A 25,035-nucleotide genomic window follows, 5' to 3' on the forward strand; every position below is an offset into this window, starting at 1 on the left:
GGTCGACATACAGGAACAAACTACATCTTTCCAAAGGACATACAGTACGATTACTACAATGATTTTGGAAAGACCAAAAGCGAAATAAATAAAATAAAAAAACAAAAGGGAAATAAAGAAATCCATATTTCAGCCATCCATCCACATCAGGGAAAAATGTGTCTCCTTCAACAGGCCCTTAAGGTCCTGTCAATGATATAAGGCCAAGCCAGCCACCCTTGTGATTGGGAGGAGTCTGGCTCCAGCACGGCAGGACAGGGCCAGGCGGGATGAGGTGGGCGGGCTCTGGTTTCAGCAAGGAGCTAAAGGCACCAGTGTGGTCAGGAGGAGCACAGTCCATAGTGAGCTGCACATTGTACTGTGCACTGACCGGTAGCTGCTCTTCATCCGTACACCTGGATAGACAGACACACGGGAGAGAAAAACATCAACATTACAGTTATTTACAGTAGCTGACACTTCTATCCAAAGTGACTTAAGGTAATTAGACTAAGCAAGGGGACAATCCCCGCGGGAGCTATGTGGGGTTAAGAGCCTTGCTGAAGGGCCTAACTGCTGCACTGATGTTATTGTGGCCACACTGGGGCTTGGACCACCAACCTACCCAGTCAAGCACCTTTCAGCCACATACACTAAACAAAAAGGTACATGACAATTATTATGTATTCTGACGAGAATGCATAAAATGGTTCACGTGATGAATGCATATACATGCCGAACAGGTTGTAAGTTAAAGATGCGGTGGCACTGAGAGATTGCATGGCTTGTAAGAAAAGCTGAAGACAACTTGCTCTGGAAAAAGTCCCCCTTTTTTACAGACAATTGGAGCTCATGAATGGTGAAACGTTTCATAACATTTAATCTACTCAGCTGTTGACAGCTTTTTGTGCGTTTTTAAATATATTCTGATATTAGATCACATTTGTGGCCTTCAAAGGTTAGCTTCTTCAACTCTTCCAGCTGAAAGCATGCTGTTCACAGAATCAGAATCAGTAACAATTCTCTAATTGCATCTAATTGCATTTTGTTACCTGAGTGTAGCAGCAAACTTAATTAGCTGTGGAACCGTGTATGTGTGAGCCAAGGTGCTAATTAAAAGAGTATTCAGCAGTAGCAGCCTGGCTTTGCAACAGCTGTGTTAACTCGATTATTATCTTGAGTGTGCACAAAAAAAGATAAAACGCAGCTGGTAAACATTTAATTGAAGCCATGTAATAAAGTGTGAGCTCTTTCAGAAGGGATGCAGACAATACTCACCGTAATTACAGAATTCATCCATTAACCCCCTAAGTCTCACCAGGTTTTTTTGCATTCATTCCTTTTTTAACAGTGGGATTTTCAATCACTATGGTAGCAGGATATACCATTTGAAAGCGTTAAAACTCAAGATTCTATCTGAATAAGCTATTGTAAGATGCCATTGCCTTAGTGACAACAGTTCCATATTTTATAAAGTGGGTGGCAAAACAAGCATGGGGGGGACCTTGCATTTTGGAAATCCATGTACTATACGAAATAAACAAACCAAATGAATAATAATGCAATTCTAAAAATGTGCTAAATCAGAGAAATGTCAAAAATATCCATTGTTTACTTAGAATTTATCTGCACAAATTATCATTGTTGTCTGTTTTGCCATTGCATAAGTCTACAAAAGTACTTGTACATAGAAATGCTATTATCTTAGTTTTGTATAGGCTCTCTGTACCAAGAAGAGCCTTAGAACAAGCTTATCTGACCAGTATTGGTAATCCATTTGCACAGTAAAGGTGTGATCCCCATCCATGAGCAAAAAATACAGTATAACTTCAGCTGAGCTGGCTAGTGGTATGGTATGGCATTTTCACTAATGAAATTCCATTTCCAATGGCATGTAGTTTTTTAGGCTTTCATAAAATTACAGAGCATTATTTTGCCCATGTTACGAAACTGTAGCATTATCAACATGCACGCTGAGACTGTTCCGCTTCGGCAAATGCTGCTCTTGAGATTTTATGGCCAAAAAGGTTGACATTATACCAACAAATTGTCTCAATAAAGGACTTCCTTTGGGGGACTTCCCTTGTCTCTTTAGCCTCTCGAGTGAATATTTCTGAGGAAAATATTTTTCTCCACAAAAGAGAGCTTTTTCATCGATGTGACCCCATATCAGTGATCATCTAAATACATTCTCAAAATATTGTATTATTATTCAGTTTGCTCATAAATAAGAAGCAAGCCTTCTTTTGAATAAGCATGTGAAATTGTGGGATGTGTTTGACTTGTTGATGGGGGTAGGGTATTTGACAGAGACATTAATCAATTGACCTCAATGAATATATTAGTATACAAGATCGAATCTGACAGTTTTTTAAGTATTCTGTAAAACTGAGAACTGCGCGATGTTACCCCCTTTTCACACGGCAACACATATATGCAGTGTGAATGTAACTGTGAGTTCAGGACACATTACTAGCAACAGTGGTAGACACCGGCCCTACACTTAGTATTATTTGGCAAGATGGAGAGCTTCTTCCTGGAGACTCAAATAGAAGTCTCTCTTCCTCATGCTGCATGCACATGCAGTGATCAGGGAATTCATTGCTACTGGAATTCGTGTTCAAGCAATGTATCAGGCGCTCAACTTTCACATTAACTGGAAAAGATTGGGCAAGTGGGCATATACCCTACTGGGGTTTGGGGAATGAGAGAGGGTTACATTTTTGGGCTGTTGTGTTTGAAAGGGGATGAAAATGTAGATTTTTAGACTGAGTAGGTGGGAGAGAATGAGAGCATAGATATTTGTGGTGTGTGTGAGAGCGGCAGTGAGGAGGACGGAGATGTGATGTTTTGAGTGTAGGTTGTCAGGTTTTGCGGTACGGGGCCACCCCTCTCACCTGACGAGGTGAGCACACGGATCTGAGCGCTGGCAGTGCCTACTCCGCCCTCGCTTACTGCCCGCACCTCAATGATGTAGGCCCCTCCCTCCGTCAGTGATAGCATGGCCGATGGGTTGTGGGTCTCCATCACCTGGCTGTGGCTCCACCCTTCCTGACGCAGTAACACCTGTAGGACCAAACACAAAGCCCCCCTACTGAAAAAAACTACTTAAGCTAAGTTTTGAAACTGGTAGCTGGTTGAGCAGTTCAGACCAGCCCCTTGCTCAGCATGGTTTAGCTGGTTGATCAGTTCAGGCCAGTGCCCAGCTTGACATGGTTTGACCAGCTCAAGCTATGTTTTGATATGTTACCTGCTCAGATAACCTAGGACCAGCACTAGTTGTTTGACCTGCTCATACCCAGCTAGATCAGCTTAAGACCTGGTTAAGGTAAAGCTGGCATAGCTGGATTTTACAGCAGGGCCTGGAGCCATAACACAGCACAATCTTGCGGGCAACCAAACCCATGCTTTAATGAAACATTTTAATGGAACTGCTCAGCGAAGAAAGTGCTGATATTTTGGTGGCTTGGGGGGTTCTTTCCGAGTGGACGAATGTCATTGCTGCAGCACCTTCCATTTAGGATGTGTAAGATTTGGGTGGACACTAGTCTTAGTATATGAGAATAACCACACTGAAATATAATGTAATGTGTGGTCCTTATCAAACGGAGGAGGTGCTATTAGGCATTAAGCAATGAGATTTGATCATATAGGTCTATAATTAGTATGTTAGATATATAGTGATACTCATTCATATAGGTGTTAGGAAACCAAATTGTGATTCATACACAAATAGTCCTTGTGAATGATTATAATGTTGGACTGGGTAGAAACGTATCCACTGTACAGTTATTGGCAATTTATATGTGTGAATCTCAGGTAAAATATATACTTTTATAACAAACCAGTGAATTACAGTTCAATCAACCTGATACCAAAAGATAATTTCTTTGCAGAGGACATACAGTGCAGTCTATAAGACAGTGACAATTTCTTGGTGTTTTCGCTCTGTACATGTCAATTTTTACTTCAATTGAGAATAACTATCACAAGACAGATAGGAAGGTTAAAAAACAATTGTGAATGACAACACATACAAAATAAGCAGCTGATAATAACACAAATTAAAGAAACAAAAAGTATATTGATTCTATTTATTCCTGATCCTGCCCTGGGCTGCTGACTCTTTCCCAACCATTTCTTCCTCCTGTTGGACTGTTTGGCCAGAAACATCACAGTGATGACGCTCTGAAGTTCTGTAGAAGGGCAGGACTCACCTTGTAACCCATGACATGAGACTCGTTGTCCAGTGACTTGACTGGCTCCCACCCTAGAGACACATTGTTCCCCTCCAGCATCCACATGAGATTACTGGGAGGCTGGCTTGGAGCTGCAGAAACAAACAAACAAAAATTATTATTATAATTATTGTTATCGACAAAAACAGCTACAATATTAATCATAGTCATTATAAGTTCAGGGTGGCACGGATGGTGCAGTGGGTAGCACTGCCGCCTCACAGCAAGGAGGTCCTGGGTTCGAATCCCCGTCGGCCGGGGCCTCTCTGTGTGGAGTTTGCATGTTCTCCCCGTGTCTGCGTGGGTTTCCTCCAGGTACTCCAGTTTCCTCCCACAGTCCAAAGACATGCACGTTAGGCCGATTGGAGAGTCTAAATTGCCCGTAGGCATGAGTGTGTGAGTGAATGGTGCGTGTGCCCTTTGATGGACTGGCGACCTGTCTGAGGTGTATTCCTGCCTTTCGCCCAATGTATGCTGGGATAGGCTCCAGCCCCCCCCCACAGATTTAATGACGCGTAGGAAATGGACACAGGAAAGCTCAATCAATGAAGGAATCGATTTTTACATGGTTTAAAAAACAACTGCATGCTTTTATGCATTGAGTTGTTGCCATTTAGTGGTTGGCTGATTAAATATTTGCATTAACAAGCTGGTGGACAGGTCTACCTAATAAAGTGCTTACTGAGTGTATGAACGCAACGATAATTTGGGACATCGATGACTCAACCACAAAGGGGCAAAGTTGATAGGGTTAATCTGAAATACTTCAGTCAATGTTCATGTTTAAAATGGGCAGTCAAAATCATGGAAGCTGCATACCTTGTTTTTGTATAGTTTTTCTTTCTTATTGTTTAGTTTGTAATCTATGTTTTATTCACTTTCATGTTTACTTATCATTGCTGTCTTGGCAAGGTCTTTCTAGCGAAAGACAAACATTATCTCAAGAGACTTCTTTAAGAGACGCTTAAATAAAAATTCTAATAATAAAACAAAAGGATGAGTCTCATCTAGAAGAAAGCAAAAGTCTCACGGGATTTCTTGGTCTTAGCTCTAATGGCACTGCTGGGGGGTCCCTGTCCAATGATGTTGTAGCCCTTCACAGTGATGTGATACAGGGTGTTCCCCTCCAGCCCACTCAGCAAGATGGATGTCTCATTCCCAGGAGTTTTTGTCTTCTCTCCGGACTGCTCCAGCTCCAAGTCCTTCCAGTAGTTCACCTGCCGAAGATGGAGACAGTCAGACGCACTGGCATCCCAACCTTAGGCTGCCTTAATGATCTTGGAAATATCCACACTTTTTAACTTCAAGGTAAAAAAAAGCTCTGAAAGGCATTTACATCTATTCGCTACCCCTTTGTCTCCTTAGCCAAAGATAGTGATTATAGTGACGTACACTTATCAGGCCAGCATTTGTGTGAAGGCCAGTATGCTTACCAAAATGCCAATCAAACAATCACAAATGAACGACCGTACGTACCTACGTCAAGTGAACCATAGAGCTACACTGAGCCAGTAAATGAAAAGTGACCGAAAGGAGCCAACGAGCCGAAGAAAGCCACTGAGCAAGTGAACTAGAAGTGATCGTGAAGACCCAACTCTGCAAAACTGCACCCAGATGTCCTCAAGTGTCCCAAAAACTCTCCAAACACAAAACATCTACATATGTTTTTGTCCAGACAAATGAATGATGAATGAACTCTATTTCAAAATTAGGTTAACTAGAGCCCCATTAGCACCGTCAGACAGTAAAAATACGGGTTTATCTATAGCAAGTCCAGTGCAAACGCTCACTTGATGTTTTATGCAGGTCTGTATATTCATTCTGCTATGTGAGTTCCCATCAATAATAAACACACAGATAATAATTTACAATAATAACTTGTGGTTTAGCTGATGCTTTTATCCAAAGTGACTTTTGATTAGACTAAACGGGACAATCCCCCCTGGAGCAATCTGAGGTTAAGGCCTTGCTCAAGGGCCCAACAGATGTGTGGATCTTAATGTGGCTACACCGGGGCTTGAACCACCAACCCTCTATCATGTACCTTTGCAACTAGGCTACAGGCTACCCCTGCCACACAAATACAGGCACCTACAAGCAGACATGCACATGACCACATGCACTTACTGTACTTATATGCGTATACATGCACAGACACATATGCACACACACATATGAAGCAACCCCTACCTCATATCCCAAAGGTCTGCCAGGACCTGGGTTTGGTGGTTTCCAGGCTACCTGGATTTCAGAGGAGGACAAGCTGGCAACTTTCACCTCGGAGGGGGGCTCTCTGGGCTCTGCATTTAAATGGAAAAAAGTATCAGCACTTTGTCAAACATACTCTGGCTTGATCACATTTGACCACCAGCACATAGACAGGCTAGATCATACTTCCACCAGCACACAGTGAGACTAAATCACACTTCCATCAGCACACAGTGAGGCTAGATCACACTTCCCCCAGCACACAGTCAGACTAGATCACACATCCACCAGCACAGAGTCAGGCTTGATCACACTTCCAACAGCACACAGTGAGACTAGATCACACGTCCACCAGCACACACTCAGGCTAGCTCACATGTCCACCAGCAGACAGTCAGACTAGATCACACTTCCATACAATCAAACTAGATTACACTTCCATCAGCACACAGTCAAACTAGATGACCCTTCCACCACTACACATTCAGGCCAGACCTGGGTCACATATGTAGTTGATTCATTACTACCAAAAATAACTTCTTCAACCTTCCAAAGACTTGCGTCTTGAAAGTTTTGATAGTGAGCAGAACATAATGTAGGAGTGTGCTCATACATCTGTCTCATACATGTTATGCTCTACACCTATATACACTCACCGAGCACTTTATTAGGAACATTTTTACTTTATTACACCTACGTATTCATGCGATTATCTAATCAGCCAATTGTGTGGCAGCAGTGCAATGCATACAATCATGTAGATATTCACATCATCCACAGAATGTGATCTAAGTGACTTTGACTGTGGAATGATTGTTGGTGGCAGACAGGGTGGTTTGAATATCTCAGAAACTGCTGATCTCCTGGGATTTTCACACAGACTAGTCTCTAGAGTTTGCAAAGAATGGTGCAAAAAACTAAAAGAAATCCAGTGAGCAGCAGGGCTGCTGACAGAATTGCCTTGTTAATGAGAAACGTCAGAGGGGAATGGCCAGACTGGTCAAAGCTGACAGGAAGGTGACAGTAATGCAAATAACCACACATTACAACAGTGGTATGCAGAAGAACATCTCTGAACACACAGCGCATCATAACTCTACAGCATCATGACTCTACTGGAGAGGGTACAGCAGTAGAAGTCTAAAAAATAAGTCTAATAAATACCTAATAAAGTAAACATCACTGAGTGTATGTTACTGGATGTGTGTGATAGCTTTGCTTTGGCTGGCAATGTATTTTGTTGAAAACATAACTGAAATGGTCTTACCTCCTTCTGCGGAGTACACTGTGACCACCTTGCTGAAGGGCCCGTCCCCCTTGTTGTTGTAAACGCCCACCTTCACCTTGAAGGGGGTGAGGGGCGGGAATGTCTCGTCACGGTACTTGAAAGTGGTGGAGTCTGCTGATGTCACCATCTTCTCCTTCCACCCTCGCGTTCCATTTGCCCGGAAGGCCACAATGTAACCAAAGCCCTCCGCATTCTGAAACTCCTCCGACACTGGCTAAAAAAAAACACACACAAGGAACTGTCACTTTTCAAAAACAAACAAACAAAGCAAGCAGCATATACTAGAAGGCATATTCAGCAGTGTAGGGACTACAACTTCCACATTCCCACAGGAAAATTCTGCGACGTCCACCACGAATGACGTCTAACTTGGTTCAGCCAATCCCGTAATGGCGGGAGCAATAAACGGTCCCGTATAAGAGCAAGACACGTTCTTGGGATCTCTCTTCTGGCTCTTCTGTTTCTTCTGCCTCTTCTGCTTCATCTCTTGGACGCACCCTTTTTGGGCATTCGCTTCAGCTCATCTGCTCCGAGACTCGGACAGAGGCTGGATGCTGCACAGCGCACTACCAGGCCTACGGACACACCCAGTTACCTCGCGGTAACTTCGTGGCCTATAGCGAGTGGAAACTGGTGTACGCGGAACGCTACATCAGTTTACTCCTGCAAAGCTCACCATCGAACAACAGCAACGAACTTTTCCACCCGGAAAAAGGACAAGCGAACATCCTTCCAGCAACCGAGTGGACCAGACGACAGCGCGCGGCTAAGACGCCCCAGCCTGCGCATCTCTCCAGGACACGCATTCACAGCACCATCGCGGCTCCTATAAGGACAGCACGTCTTTTGGATCCAATGCGTATGGACTCAGTAAGAGAACAAACATTCAGGCATAGCCAGTGTTTAGTTTAGTTTTTGTGGATCTGTGTTTCAATATTTACCATCCTACTACTGTAATGTGTTTGGTTAGCTACATATATATGTACGTGAATTGATTCGCCGTCTTTTGCGCATATATAGAGTAAAACTACTCAAGTAGTCCCATCCCACAGCTAACTCTGACTCATTACCACACCCAGAACTCTAGCTTACTCAAGCTAGCTACTCCCACTTTTACCTTTCCTTTGTTCAAGCGACACGGGCGCTTGCGCGCGCCACACACACGCACACACACATACCCAACTAAATTTCCTTACTAACTTCCCGTTAGTTTATCTGTTATGTGTTTGTATGTTTGTTTAATAAATATATTTTATTAAACCCCGGTGTCCGTTTTGAAATCGCATAGACATGAGAGCCGAGTTAAAGCAGTCTTTCGAAGAACTTCCAACCTTCAGGTTATCGGTATGTTTAATCATTAATATTGGTTATTTTAATTATTAATTAAAATACTAAATTTGTGGTTAGATATTTCTGGTAATAGTAATTTTATGAGACTGATTACTTTTTGCAGTTGTACTGCTACACAACGTTTAACTGGCGCCCTGGTTTCGTAGAGAGTAAAATCCCTGCGTTATTTGGCGGCCCGTGCGAGGACCCTACATAATTTGGAGTCCCGTGCGAGGACCCCTACAGCAGTATACCAAAAAAGCAAAAAAAGGCTAACACCCAGTAGTATCACCTTAATTAAAGCTATAGTATTTTTTTACTGTAGACATATTGCCTAATTAAACCTTTTTCACACAGAATAAATGCATAACACATGTTTATTAATTTGGTGTCTTCAAAGGATTTCAAATAGTCAGTCACTGATGGAAATCAAATGAGTCATTAAAGAAACTCAATTTCCAATTGTCAGATTAATTTTAAGCAATAATACACATACCAACAGGCCCAAGCACCTACCCCTATTGCCTGAAGTGCCCCCTTTGATTTGATGAAAATGTATTTTGGTAAAATAATTCCATATAATAACTGAATGTCTGAAAACAGTTTCTCTTGGTTTTATTGCTTTCACTTCGAGCACCAGTCCCTCAAAAGTTCTAAACACAGCCCTGCATAAAAATACACAAATATGAAAAAGCAATGTTTCAGATGACTTCATATACTTAATGCAGTGGGCTCCAGAATTATTGGCACCCTTGATAAATATGCACAAAAAATGCTCTAAACTAAAAAAGAATAGTTATTGACATAAGCTTTATATTCCAACAGGTGTAAAGCAGCATGCTTGATTAATGATTCAATGGAATCAACCAGTGTCACAATTCTCAAATAAAACAAAAGTTTCCAAAATTATTGACACCCCTGGTTTGTCAAACTCAAGATACTGGTGCCACCCTTCCAAAGATTTTGTTGGTATGGAGGTCCCATTTTCTTTTTTTAGAACAAAAAAACAATCTCTGCAATTCTTAAACTACGATCCTTGGGTTACTTATGGCCTCCCTCACCATCTTCTATTTACAATAATTGTTAGGGGTGCCAATAAGTTTCAGAAAAAACTAAAAAAGAAATATTGAAACATGAGAGCAAATGTATTGAAATACAAGTCTATCGTTTTCCCATATGTTTGAACATAAAATATAGCGTTCGAGTTCCTTTTGTCGGACAGGTTCCTTCAACAACAACAAAATGTAAACGTATTTTTAGCTGTATATCAAGATAGGCAAAAATATTGGTAACACTCTACAGCTGGTTAAGTAGAATTTTTTAAAATTATTTTCTTCCAGAAGTTTTATTTTTGTTACTTTCAGATTTTTTGGTCCTGTGCTGTCAGAGATGTGGGGTAGTGCCCGGTGATAGCATTAGCCACTAAGGGGACGTATTATCGGACACCAAGGGTAGCATTTACTAGACACCAGACTTTCTTTGTGGAGCTACCCTAAGCCATGAAGCTACCATGCATTCAAATCTATGGTATTTTAGCTTCACAAAAATAGGTCAATGATCCCATCTATTTTGTAACACATCATGTTCACTTGTGCCTTGTGGAAACAGCTGAAACGGACTACACGTAGGCTACAGGCAGCATGAAAAAATGTGTTTACAATGCTAAGCCAATTGTTTATTGTTATCTACTTTAATTAAATTCATTAACCAAAATAAAACCTCTAGGCATGAAAATTAAGAATTTTTTTTTTTAAAGAAGCAGGGATGCACTTTTTCCTTCAATTTTACATTCATTTCATCTAAATACACACCCGCTGGTACACAATGACGCCAAATCCAGGAAGTTGATGGGAAAAAGGTTGGTATGAAAATACACAAGTATTAAAATGTTATAATGTTTTTGGAATACCTCAAGACATGTTCATATGGTCATGAAGAATTGACTAAATTGAGAAACATCATTGAGGGAAACATGTTTTGGTGAGAGAGTGAGAGAAAGTATTGTGTGAATTAGCTGAACTGCCTGACTACCCTGCTCATGTAACAAAACCATTTTTGTCTGAGACACCCAGTTTTGGATTATCCTCTGGAATACGGATCCTGATACAGATTATGGAACTGGACTGGTTGCCTCATTTCCCCCCTTTTCCCCTTTGTAAGTTTCCCCCAATAAACCTTTCTTGTTTAATTATACTTTGTTTGAGTGTTCTGGTTATTCAATTTGCTGACGTGAAACCCCCACACCCATGGTTCAGCTACTGTACAATATGTACATATCTCCAGGCCAGACCAGAGTTATTTTTACTGTTGTCAAATGGATTTATGTGGAACTTGATTCAACAAGAATTCAACATAAAATTGCATATTCAGCACACATGCACACAAACACACAGTAAATTGGTATCATTCACAGGATTGCAAAGTAACAAGCAAATACAAGCAAGTTTCCCTCAACTGCCTCAATTTGAATGTCAAACCCTTTTCATAATAAGATATCAGGCTGCAGCCTGTGGCTGTGTGTGCCCCATGAAGTGGGGAGAGACCAGGGCATCGCCCTCAGGAGGTGTGGGGTCAGCTGGATCCTCATAGAGGTGACAACACTTGGCTGTTTGCCTCTGGCCCTCATTCTGCAGCAGGCCTGGGCCAATTACATAATTGTTCTGGATTCAAATACTTTTCTATGCTCAATTTGATCTTGCCTGGTGCAGTTCAGCTAACTAAGAGGACCAGGAGGCAGGGTTAGCACTTTTTGTGACTATTTCATTGCTTCCAATATGCAAGTAAAGCTCGGTAAACCACAGAAACGTATTCGAATTCAAAGCAATTATGGAACCGACAGGTCTGATCTCCCTGGTGGCGCACCTCACCTCCCATGAGATCACCAACTCATGCTTGCGGCCACTGCCTCCACTCACGTTTGCCGGAGCCACGGATGGAACTGTGGGAAAGAAAATCACAACACACAAGACACCACCATTACCCAACATTGTATTAGAACCCTCACAGTCCGCCACACTCTTGCAACCATATGCAGTCAGATACACACAACGCAACACCATCATATGACACTGTCAACAGCCCTGTCACAACACACTAAGACACAATACTGTCACACAGTAGTCACAAAGACCGCTTTTAAAAACACCATCACACAGCTCAACAAAACTGTTACACGCCCATTACAACTACAACACAATCAAAAAGTTCAGTGAAATGAAAATATTTAAAGGTACAATAGGTAAGATTTTTGTGTTAAAACATTGTTACAAAACCATTCCCTTCCTATAATTGAAAAAGGCTCATTGACATGTTGACTCACACTCTGGCTGTGTGTAGTCCTTTCAAAGTTAACATTTGTTGGGCCGTCACTCTGTATCAAAACATTGTACAGCTGTACAACAATTCAAGAGTTCATTGGTTGAAAATTGGTTCTAACTGCCACAGCCAATGGTGAGGGGGCTTGTGTATAGCTGGCCAAATTGCACTCCAGACAAACAATCACTGAATATCCAAGCGAAGGCTACATATCTAGTTATAAAACAATACCAGTTTGTTATTGGTAGCAACAAGCAAATTAGCTATAGTTAGCTTGATGAATTTACAAATATCCCGGAATAATTAACAAATATAAAATATCAGCAATACGAACATAGTAGCGATTGCATAAGCGTTGTGCTTCAGGTGGATATTTGTAAATTCGGGAAGCTGACTAGTAATAGCTAATTTTCTTGTTGTTACTGATAGCAAACTGGTATTGTTTTCTAACTAGATAATAAGGCTTTATGGAACGAGAACCCATGGTATATTATGGCTATTGGCACAGCTAGTAGGGTGGTTAGGCACAACGCGAAGCGGACGAGTTCCATAACGCTTTTATATTCCATAATGCTTTTAAACGGTTACATTTATGTTTCAAAATTGCACTAAAGAAAGACAAGACAAACTTTAAATTAATGTATTTAAATGGAACTATGTTTTATGGTAAAAGTATTCTTCTGCTGAACAGTAGTTTATTGGTTGCTAAGCAACAGTGTTGTGCATGTTAGCTAGCAATAATGTATTCCAACGCCACTATCGAAACAACGGTACTAACGTTAACTAACGTTATCCCCACTGCACTAACCTTAGCTAAGCAACACTATTGCAATAATGCATCCCCACTGCATTAAAATTAGCTATCCTGTCAGTTTACATTACACCAGATGACACACACAAGTAAATTGTTTTTTGTTGTAGACATTTATCAGGACACTGCCAGATAATGTGCAGTTACTGAAATAAGTCGTTATGAGTCATCATTGGCCTTGCCGCGGTTTGGTGGTCTTGCTGGTATTTAGATCTGAGGATGTTGCCTAAGTTGTATTTTTTTTTGTTCCTACTCCTTTCCAAATCAAAGGACACTTTAAACTCACTCATTTTATTTTACTTTGGTAGGCTACTAGCTGCGAGATGATGATAATGTTAAGTTATGTTCATTTAGATTTTTGTCATTTCAAAAGATGTGTGAATATTCCATTTAGCCATGCATATATCGTTGATATTGGTACGGCTGGAATGCAAACTGACCAATAGAGACAATGGACTGGACCTATCAGTTGTATAAGCAAGAGTATACTGTAAATCCTCAAATTGTGTCCGGGGTCTTTTATTTACTTAGGCTGCACAAAGCACAGGCCTTTATTTGGGGCAGGCTTGTATTCGAGGCAGGCCTTTATTTCTCATTAGGCTTCTGTTGTAGAATTTTATTCTTAGAAATAAAGTAAAAGGCTACACTTAAAGTGGGCCAACACTGTTCAACACTTCCTGTAACCGTTCAGAAACGCAACTTGAGTAGCTAAACCATTAATGAAAGCCAAAACAGATGCGTCTTCATAAAATACCAACTAGCCAGAGACGCCTTCATGAACAATAACAAATTAGCATAGATAACAGCAAGTTAAGGATCTTTTTTTCCTAAAGTGCATTTTATTGTGAGACATGCGTTTTGTTTGGAGCAGCATATCGATAGGCTATCAAAAGATTTTCGCTTTGGTTTGGGATTTAATTTACTTTTGGACTGCTTGATTCAATTGCTAAATGTTGGGACTGATGGGCACTGAAATCTGGGGGGTATTTGATGGTTTACTGTTAAGTTTTATGTAGTTGAAAGAGTGTCATGATTTCCACCCGTCTGTTTATTGCGAGCCAAGGCAGCCGCTTTCATTCATTCATTGAACATGCGCTGTGCTTTAAATACATGGAAACCTTATTTCGTAGCCAAGTAGCCTAAATTGGGTTAATTTTTAATTTTGCCTGATTTACTTTTTATCAAATTCATAGGCTGGAATGCCCCGCGGCAACAATTGTGTTTAAATGTATACTGCTTCAGCCTTTGGCAAGCTACTCAGAAGGGGGCGGCAAGCGACTGGTAGCTTGAGAGCAACGTGTTGGAGACCCATGGTGTAGGACAACGACTTTTCATTGGCAACAGTATTAAACCAACCAACAATATAAAATATTAAGAAGAGCTCTTTTATTTCATTGAGTTAAATCGAAACAATGTCTTCTAGTGCTCATAGACTGATAGCACTACTGGTAGGCAATATTACCCTGGCTTGTATTTGGGGGCCGGCCTTTATTTGTCGGAATCGACCAGGCCCCCGGCTATTATCCGAGGCCCGGCTTCAAATAGAATCCCGGACACAATTTGAGGATTTACTGTACTCAGTTTCAGTGATTGCTTGTCTGGAGTGCAAATTGGGCAGCTACACGTTTCTTTTATCTCTTTATGTGTTCAATTATCTGTGTTTAGCTAAACCTTTCTTCGTTCATGGTAGACTATCATATCTTAGTTATATAGCCAGCTAGTTATGTAGCCAAATACCTTATAATATAGTTGGTTAGCTAAAGTGAAATCTTCAAACAGACAAAAAATATAATTAATGTTGTGTAGCACACCAAAGTCAAGATTTCATAAAGTCACCTGTTCGGCAAACATTTTCTAAATAGAAAACTATGAAAAGACAGGAGGGTCTGTTGCATTTGTTACTGTCAGCTTTCCAAAACAGTGCACAAGAACACTGAACTGTATAATAATGCTTTATATTACGCGTTATATTAATAGACTGTGGAAAGCATGAACCACAAACGATGCAACTGTAACTTACAGTTTGAGACAAATAAACGTTTAGCTGAACATGCATGATGGATCACGTGAAGAGATAAAAGGAACGTATAGCTGCCCAAATTGCACTCCAGACAAGCGATTACAGAAACTTTGTATACGATTAGTTATTATCCAAGCGAAGAATACATATCTACTTATAAAATGTGTTGTGGTTTGAGGTTGTTTGTTGTTGCAATTCCTCTCTTGACCGTTAGGAGTTCGAAATTACCTTTATTGAATATAATTGTACCTTTAACTGAACTGAATTTAACTTATTGAAATGTTAAATTCCATTTCTCATTTAAAATGAATCATATTAAACATACTGGATTGGTATGTTATGGTATGCTATGGTGCATGCTTGAAAGGAATGGCCCTACATTTGCAGACTTGTTTACAGTTGTACATAATATGGGATTATTCATGTGTCCCACTGGAATATTTGGGGGATTTCAGGGAGCATTGGTCGTGTAAAACCAAACATTCTAGTCCAGACATTTCAAATCAAAACCAGGCATCTGGCAAACATCCCAACCACTACACACAAGCACAACACAGCTTGTTTAATACTATACAACACATTTCCTAACTATTTGCAGTTAAGTCTTCATCTACCTGTTGCATCAAACTGAATATTTAGATAATGGTGGATCTTTTGCCAGTTATTGTACTCTGATAGTATAGGCCTCTCATGCGAATCATGCAAACTACTGAATAAGTGTCCCAGAGGTCGTCGATACAACATTGTTTGCCGTATATTTAACATGGTTGGTTGACAGCTTTCAGCTGAGACTGCTGACGTATCCTAGTTATACAGTATATGCACTCACTGAGCACTTTATTAGGAACATTTTTACTTTATTACACATACTTATTTATGCAATTATCAAGTAAGCCAATTGTGTGGCAACAGTGCAATGCATACAGTCATGTAGATACGGGTCAGGAGCTTCAGTTAATAAGAGTTCAGGGCCTGTGGAGGCACAACAGAAACCTTCTTCCACAGACAACAGTGCAAGCCAGGAGATCAAGGTCACGTCTCACGCAGTGATGCAACGCGCCTCTGCCACTTCAAGCATTGTCCCAGTTCTCAAGTCATCAACAGAAGAGCCACAGAGAGAAGTTGTCACTTATGCTCTACTCGACACGTAGAGTGACTCAACTTTCATCTTGGAAGACCTACTTGAAGAGCTAAACGTAGACACTCAACCAGTGCAGTTGAAACTTAGCACAATGACGGCTATTGATACAGTCATAGCAAGTACAAGCGTTCACGGTCTACAAGTTAGAGGGCTACACACAGATTAAACTACGCCAAACTTACACTCGCGACTTCATTCCAGTTGACAAGTCCTACATTCCAACTAAGAAGACAGCGCTGCAATGGCCTCATCTCAAACATCTAGCAAACAAGCTACCTCCACTGCAAGGCTGTGAAGTGGGATTGTTAATCGGAAATGACTGCCCGCTTGCATTAGCCCCCCTTGAAGTCATCACAGGAAGTGAAAACCATCCCTTTGCACAGAGAACTGAACTGGGTTGGAGTATAGTAGGCTCATCCAACCCACATCTGGATCGACAGGGAAACCAGAGGTTTGTGCATCGAGTAGCAGTGAAAGAAATACCAGCTCCATCAACCACGGATGTGCTGAAGGTCTTGGAATCAGACTTCAATGAGAAGAGGTACGAAGACATGTGTCCCAAGATGATGTTCGCTTTGTACAGCTCCTTAGCGACAACATCAATCAGAAGGAAGATGGACACTATGAAATGCCTCTTCCTTTCAAGAGCACTAGTCCACCATCGCTACCTTCATGGAGGATATGATAATCAAAGGTGACGCAGAGCCAGCCCCTAAAACGCCTGAAGGGCAGACTGTGTGGTACATACCCCACCACGGTGTGTACCACCCCAAGAAGCCAGAGAAGCTAAGGGTCGTGTTCGACTGTTCCAAGAAGTTCCGTGGTGTCTCTCTAAATGACAGGCCCTGACCTAATTAACTCCCTATTGGGAGTACTCTGTCGCTTTAGGAAAGAAGCCGTTGCTGTGATTTGCGACATCGAAAGGATGTTCCACCAGTTTCTTGTCTCTCCTGACTTACGGAACTACATAAGGTTCCTCTGGTGGGAGAGCGGAGATTTGGAAAGAGAACCACAGGAGTATTAGATGGCCGTCCACCTTTTCGGCACTGCTTCGTCCCCCGGATGCGCCAACTTTGGCCTGAAGTATTTGGCTCGTCAACACAAGGATGACTATCCATCAGCATCAGCCTTCATCGAGAATAACTTTTACGTAGACGATGGGCTAACCAGCGTCCCCTCAATTGAAGAAGCCAAGAAGCTGATTGTTGAGGCACAAGATTTGTGCAAAAGAGGAGGTCTACGTCTTCACAAATTCAATTGAATGAAAGGGAAGTCCTGGACTCTGTGGACCCATCAGGAAGAGCAGTAACAACCAAACCTCTCAATCTTTTACATTACATTACATTATTGGCATTTGGCAGACGCTCTTATCCAGAGCGACGTACAGTTGATTAGACTAAGCAGGAGACAATCCTCCCCTGGAGCAATGCAGGGTTAAGGGCCTTGCTCAAGGGCCCAACGGCTGTGCGGATCATATTGTGGCTACACCGGGATTAGAACCACCGACCTTGCGTGTCCCAGTCATTTACCTTAACCACTACGCTACAAGCCGCCTGAATGCAACACCAGCAGAGCGTGCACTCGGTATTCAGTGGTCACTAGAACATGACACCTTCAGCTTCAATGTTGACTTACAGAACAAGCCCTCAACACGCCGTGGTATCTTGTCAGTCATTGCTTCCTTGTACGATCCACTAGGGTTTGTCGCTCCATTCACCCTAAGTGGAGAGTGCATCCTTCAGGAGCTGTGCCGCAGAGGCATCGGATGGGATGACCCACTTCCCGAGGACCTACGCCCACGGTGGGAGGAGTGGAAGAACGGTCTCCAAAGGCTGAAGGAAGTCTCAATACCGAGATGCTACCGCCCACAAAACTGTCACTACGGAACTGCACCACTTCTCAGATGCTAGCAATGTGGGATATGGGACATGTTCCTATTTGAGATGCAAAAATGACAATGGTAAAGTCCACTGCAGTCTTGTGATGGCCAAAGCAAGAGTTGCACCTACAAAGCTCACAAGCATTCCAAGACTGGAACTTAAAGCAGCTGTGGTCTCCGCAAGAATAAGTGTCATGCTGAAAAATGAACTTGAAATGCAGATTGATGAAGAGTTCTTTTGGACTGACTCTCAGGTTGTCCTGGCATACATCAACAACGAAGCAAGAAGGTTTCATGTATTTGTTGCTAATCGTGTGCAACTGATAAGAGAAAATACGGATCCCAACCAGCGGTATTACATCGACACAGCAGAAAACCCAGCTGACCATGCTTCCAGAGTTCTCAATGCATCAGACATCTCCTCAACAAACTGGCTATCAGGACCCCAGTTCCTATGGGAGCAAGAAATACACCCAAGGTCTCCCCTCACTACTGAACTGCTTGTTGGCGATCCTGAAGTCAAGGCAATTCAGGTGTTTGCAACCAAACATGAACCTTCCCAGCCAAACATTCTGAGCAGTCTGAGTCGGTTCTCTTCCTGGTCAAGACTCCTTAAGGACTCCTTAAGAACATCCCAAAGAACTTGTGACCGTTGAAGAACGTGAGAGAGCTGCTGAGGTGGTAATAAGGCTTGTACAACAAGAAGCCTTCTCTCAAGAGACGAAGACAATTCAAAGAGGAGACAGTCTTCCAAGTTCAAGTCCTCTGTTTCGCCTTGAGCCTATGTTAGACAGAGGAATCCTTCGTGTTGGTGGAAGACTGAAGTCATCTCTCAGTCTAGAACTGAAACACCCTGTCATTCTCCCTAAAAAAAGCCACATCACCAAGCTGATCTTGACCCACTACCATGACAAGATTTGCCATCAGGGCTGGAGTCAAACTCTAATGGAACTCAGAGCCAATGGGTTTTGGGTCATCGGTGGGAGCAAATCAATCGCAAAGTTGATGCACTGCTGCGTGAGATGCAGGAAACTCAGACAGCCAGCAGAAAAGCAACGAATGGCTGAGCTCCCTAAAGAGCTCGTTGAAGCCTCGGCTCCTTTCATGTACTGTGGCATCGACTGTTTCGGCCCATTTCTCACTAAGAAAGCCCGCAAGGAGCAAAAGAGATATGGCCTGATCTTCACCTGCTTCTCTTCTCGAGCAATACACATCGAAATGCGAGACTTACACATCGAGAAGCAATGTGAGTTTGTCTTCAATGCGCCCTCAGCAAGCCACGCCGGAGGCGTCTGGGAGTGCCAGATTCGAACTGTTCGAAATATGCTGAATGCCATACTCTCTCAGTTCCCAGGCAGACTCGACGACTCCTCCCTTAGAACTTTGTTCTACGAAGCAATGGCTATTGTGAACAGCCGCCCATTGACTGTAGACGGAGACTGGAGCCTTTAACACCAAACCATCTCATCTTGATGAAGTCAACGATTGCCCTTCCACCTCCTGGGAAATTTGTGAAGGAAGATGTGTATGCAACAAAAAGGTGGCGACGAGTCCAATATCTGACCGAGCAGTTCTGGAGCCGTTGGAAAAGGGAATATCTCTTAAACATCTCCACACGGCAAAAGTGGCACACACCCCGGCGCAACCTTAAAGTAAGGAAGACACCCTTCCAAGAAACCAGTGGCATCTAGGACGAGTGGTTAAAACCGTGGAAGAGAGCGATGGTTTAGTACGACGTGTAAAGGTGTTAGTAGGAGAAAGGACATCAACAGGAAAACAAGATCGTCCCTCTAAACCTTCGATCATTGAAAGGCCCATTCAGAAATTAGTGCTTCTACTTGAGAGTGAGCGATTAGCCTAGCGATACCTCAACCCCCTCAATACTAGCAATCTAGTATATGCTACATACCTACACACTTCTAGCTGTGAAATTTAGGAATGGATATAGGAATCCTGTATGATTCGTTCAGTTTGGTTTATCTATATCTTCACTCATAATAACATGATTGGTGGGAGTGTAAGTGACCGCAGGCGATGTTTTACCCATGGGTGCTTTGGTTTGATAGCGGGACTTTTATTTTGAAAACGTTTTCTTTGCCGACTATCTAGCGGAAGTCAAATGCATGTTAGTTCAACAAGGCATGTGGAATGTGACTGTCATTGATGGAATGTGTGAAAAGTTTGTTAAGGTATGTTAAGTACATAATTCGAAATTAGATGTGATTATTGAGCAGCAGTTGGAATTTTGACAAAGTAATGAGAGAGTAATTGTTTCCAGTAAGTCGCCAGCTGTCCCAAGATGTCGGTCATTCTACATTACATTTCCTTGCACCCTGCGGAGTGAGGTATGTTGGCGTTTGTATTGTTTGCAGTGTTGCAGTGACATATGTTTGGTGTTGTAGGTAATGTTTTGTGTTGATTTCCTACTGAAGTGCATCTATGTATATTTGTGAAGCTATGAAGTAGCCATGAGCCTATTGTAGGCTAATTGTATGTCATTTTGCTTTATAGTTTTCACGGTGTTCACGGAGTTTGACGTCAATGATGCTCAACAAAAGAATAAAAGGCACCCGTCAGAAAACACTCCAGTTTGCTTATTGAAAAGATGTCGAGGGCTGCTACATTCACATCAACCATCAGAATGGGGAAGAAATGAGATCAAAGTGACTTTGACCATGGAATGATTGTTGGGGCCAGGCAGGGTAGTTGGAGTATCCCAGAAACTGCTGATCTTCCACAGACAATTTCTCTCTCCTTATCCTTCCTGACAATAAAGATGAATGAGACCACTCCAGAAGCAACCATGCAAGCCCAAGCCATGACACCTCCAGATGAGCTTGTATCTTTTAGATCATGAGCAGATCCCTTCTCCACAATTTGGCCTTTCCATCACTTTGGTAGAGGTTAATCTTGGACTCATCAGTCCATAAACCTTTGATTAGAACTTTTGTAGTTTATCTCTGTACTTCTTTGCAAATTGTAATCTCGCCTTTCTTAATTACTCATGAGTGGTGTTTGCATATATTGCTGCTCTTACATTTACATTTACATTTACATTTTAGTCATTTGGCAGACGCTTTTAATCCAAAGCGACTTACAAGTGCATAGGTTCTACCACAAGTCGAAGCATCACATCCAGAACTAGAAAAATACACCTGGACTGCTGTTCTAAACATATAGTCGTCATCATAAGTGCAAATTTTTATTTATTTTTTTTGGGGGGGGGGGGGGGGGTTAGACAGGGATAGGGGTATCAGAAGGGGGGGGCGGGGTAAATCAGGAGGGGGGACTAAGGTAGAGTTTGAACAGGTGTGTTTTGAGTCTGCGTCGAAATAGGGGGAGGGATTCTGCTGTCCTGACAGTGGTAGGCAAGTCATTCCACCACTGAGGAACCAGAACGGAAAACAGGCGTGAACATGCAGCTCGACCGCCAGGTGCCCGTAGAGAGGGAATCGTAAGGCGACCAGAGCTGGCAGACCGGAGTGGTCTAGCTGGGGAGTAGGGAGTGATCAGGGATTGTATGTAATGTGGGGCAGTCCCCTTAGCAGCCTGAAATGCCAACACTAGGGCCTTGAATCGGATGCGTGCGGCAATAGGAAGCCAGTGGAGGCCAATGAGAAGCGGGGTGACATGAGCCGACCTGGGCTGACTGGTGATCAAGCGGGCTGCAGCATTCTGGACCAGCTGGAGGGGCTTGATGGCGCACGCTGGGAGACCGGCTAGGAGGGAGTTGCAGTAATCCAGGCGGGAAATGACGAGCGCCTGGACTAGGAGCTGGGTGGCTTTCTCCGTCAGGAGATGACGGATGCGGCGTATATTAAACAGAAAGAACCTGCAGGTGGAGGATACTTGTGGAGCCAGGGAGAGGCAGTTGTCAAGAGTCACCCCAAGATTCTTTGCCGTACGGGAGGAGGAAACTACAAAGTCCTCCACAGTCAGTGAGAGGTCGATTGACGGAGAGGACTTAGCAGGGATGTAGAGAAGCTCAGTTTTGGCAAGGTTGAGCTTCAGGTGATGGGAAGTCATCCATGCAGAGATATCAGCCAAGCAGGCAGAGATCTGTGTGGTGATTTGGGTGTCAGGGGGGAAGGAAATGAAGAGTTGGGTGTCATCAGCGTAGGAGTGATAAGAGAAGCCGTGGGAAGAGATAACAGAACCAAGAGACATGGTGTATAGCGAGAAGAGGAGAGGCCCAAGAACCGAGCCCTGCGGGACTCCAGTTCGTAGGGGTTGAGGGTCGGAGAGTGCGCCCCTCCAAGTCACCTGGTAGGAGCGACCAGAGAGGTAGGAGGAAAACCAAGCGAGTGCAGAACCTGTGACACCCATCCCAGCCAGCGATGAGAGCAGAATCTCATGGTTGACTGTATCGAAGGCGGCCGACAGGTCGAGGAAGATGAGGACAGAGGAGAGGGATTTTGCTTTAGCAGAGTGGAGTGCCTCAGTGACCGCGAGCAGGGCGGTTTCAGTGGAGTGGCCACTCTTGAAGCCAGACTGGTTGGGGTCATGGAGATTGTTGTGGAGAAGATAGGTGGACAGTTGGGAGCAGACCGCCCGTTCCAGGGTTTTAGCGAGAAAGGGAAGAAGAGAGACAGGCCGGTAGTTGTTCAGGGCAGAGGGATCGAGAGTAGGTTTTTTGAGGAGGGGAGTGACTCTGGCCCTCTTCAGGGAAGAGGGCATGGTGCCGGAAGAGAGGGAGGTGTTGATTAGAGAGGAGAGAAAAGGGAGAATGTCCTCAGATATAGATTGTAGGAGGGGAGAGGGGATGGGGTCAAGAGGACAGGTGGTTGGGCGGTGGGAAGTAAGGAGTTTCAGCGTGTCGGCGTCAGAGAGGGGAGAAAAGGAGGTTAGAGAGTTGGGGAGGGTAGGAGGGTCAGCAGGGGTGGAGGGTTGGGAGAAGGAATTGCGAATAGCATCGACCTTCTTTTCAAAGAAGGAGACAAAGTCATCAGGTGTGAGTGATGAGGGGGGTGGGGGGGGAGGGGGGGCCAGAAGAGAGGAGAAAGTTGAAAACAGTTTGCGGGGATTAGAGGCGGCCGCGTTAATTTTCGAGTGAAAGAAGGAAGATTTAGCTAGAGAGACAGAGGAATGGAAAGATGATAAGAGGGCATGGAAGGAAGCCATATCACTGGGGAGACAGGACCTTTTCCATTTTCTCTCCGCCGCCCGCAGTTCGGTTCGGACAGCTCGTAGAGCATCAGAAAGCCAGGGACTGGGGGGGGAGGCCCGAGCTAGTTTGGTGGTGAGGGGACACAGAGAGTCAAAGGAAGATGAGAGGGAGGACATGAGAGTTGTAGCCGCATCATCAGTAGACAGTCGAGAGAAAGACTCCGCAGATGGTAGGGAGGAGAGGATTGTAGATGAGAGGGTGGAGGAAGACAGGTGGCGTAGGTTCCGTCGACAGGTGACAGTGGATGGTGGGAGAGATGGATGGGTGTTAGAGGAGAGTGGAAGAGAGAAAGAGATGAAGGAGTGGTCAGATATATGGAGTGGTGTTACAGAGAGGTTGGTTGTTGTGCAGCTCCTTGTGAAGATGAGGTCAAGAAGGTTGCCTGCTTTGTGGGTGGGAGGGGAAAGAGTGAGGGTAAGGTCAAAAGAAGAGAGGAGGGAGAGAAAGGTAGACTGGGTGGACTCTGAGTTGAGGTTGAAGTCACCCAGGAGGATCAGGGGGGTGTCATTGACAGGTGAGGAGCTGAGGAGGATGTCCATCTCATCCAAAAAGTTCCCTAGAGGACCCGGGGGGCGATAAACAACAATGATAAACAGTATGCACGGCAGAGTAACAGAAACCGCATGAAATTCAAAAGAGGAGAAGGAGAGGGATGAGGAGAAGACACTAGATCTCCATGAGGATGAGATTAGGAGACCTGTGCCACCTCCTCTGCCAGAGGATCTGGGTGTGTGGGAAAAAGAGAAGGCAGAGGAAAGGGCAGCCGGGGTGGCCGTGTTCTCTGGTGAGAGCCACGAACTGTTGAGATACCTTTACCCCTGCCACAAAACAAAACTGTTTATCCCTCTCCCTTCTCTGTGAACACACTGATGTTGAACACCCCTGCTCGCACCAGGTTTTCATGCACTGTTTAGAATCAAACGGCGACAGAGCCTGCTGTCTTTTCGTTGTGTTATAGTAAAAATATGTTCGCCGAACAGGTGACTTAATGCTGACTATATGAAATGTTGACTTTATTGTGCTAGACAACACTATTTATATTTTTGTCTTTTTGAAGTTTTAACATTAGCTAACCAACTATATTATGAACAAGCAAGTTATTTGGCTATGTAACTAGCTGGCTATATAGCTAAGATATGATAGTCTACCGCAAACAATGCAACTGCAACTTACAGTTTGAGACAAATATAGATTTTGGGATTCTGGGATTTTTATACACAACAGTCTCTATGGTTGCAGAGAACAGTGCAAAAAAACTAAAAACATCCAGTGAGCAGCAGTTCTGCGAGCAAACATCTAATTGGATAGGCTACAGTAGCAGAGTACCAATAAGTCTAAAACATTTGTAATAAATTCCTAATAAAGTGCTAACTGAATGTATGTGCTATGGTGTCAAGTTGTAATGATTGCAAATGACCAGTGGTTTACCTTCATGCTTTCCCAGTGGTTTTGAATGAGCAACATTAAGGGACAAAAATGGAATTGGAATGCCACACAGAACAAAAACAATGTAACAATGTGGTGACAAGAGCTATCAGCATTCAAACAGAGAGGTCAAATAATACTGGAACAGCAGCAAAATACAACAATGTCAGCAAGTCCAAGAAATGTTACTTATTTCATGCATATGCCATTAACAAGATCAGCACAAGGACATTTG

The 25,035-nt window shown here is 43.2% G+C and overlaps 1 protein-coding gene across 1 annotated transcript in view; it reads right to left on the bottom strand.

The window, feature by feature from the left end:
* Positions 1 to 233: 233 nt before the first annotated feature.
* The window catches only part of LOC133133178 (contactin-5-like), a 175,338-nt gene continuing 150,536 nt past the window's right edge, over positions 234 to 25,035 (bottom strand). Inside the window, exons 15-21 of the mRNA XM_061249245.1 lie at positions 11,910 to 11,980; positions 7,693 to 7,927; positions 6,408 to 6,517; positions 5,248 to 5,434; positions 4,197 to 4,309; positions 2,877 to 3,045; positions 234 to 395 (exon numbers count right to left, since the gene is read on the bottom strand). Coding sequence (XP_061105229.1) covers positions 292 to 395; positions 2,877 to 3,045; positions 4,197 to 4,309; positions 5,248 to 5,434; positions 6,408 to 6,517; positions 7,693 to 7,927; positions 11,910 to 11,980 — 989 coding nt within the window. The 3' untranslated portion in view covers positions 234 to 291. The remainder of the gene's footprint in view (positions 396 to 2,876; positions 3,046 to 4,196; positions 4,310 to 5,247; positions 5,435 to 6,407; positions 6,518 to 7,692; positions 7,928 to 11,909; positions 11,981 to 25,035) is intronic.

Source organism: Conger conger, chromosome 7 (assembly GCF_963514075.1).
Source record: "Conger conger chromosome 7, fConCon1.1, whole genome shotgun sequence".
Taxonomy (NCBI): Eukaryota; Metazoa; Chordata; class Actinopteri; order Anguilliformes; family Congridae; genus Conger; species Conger conger.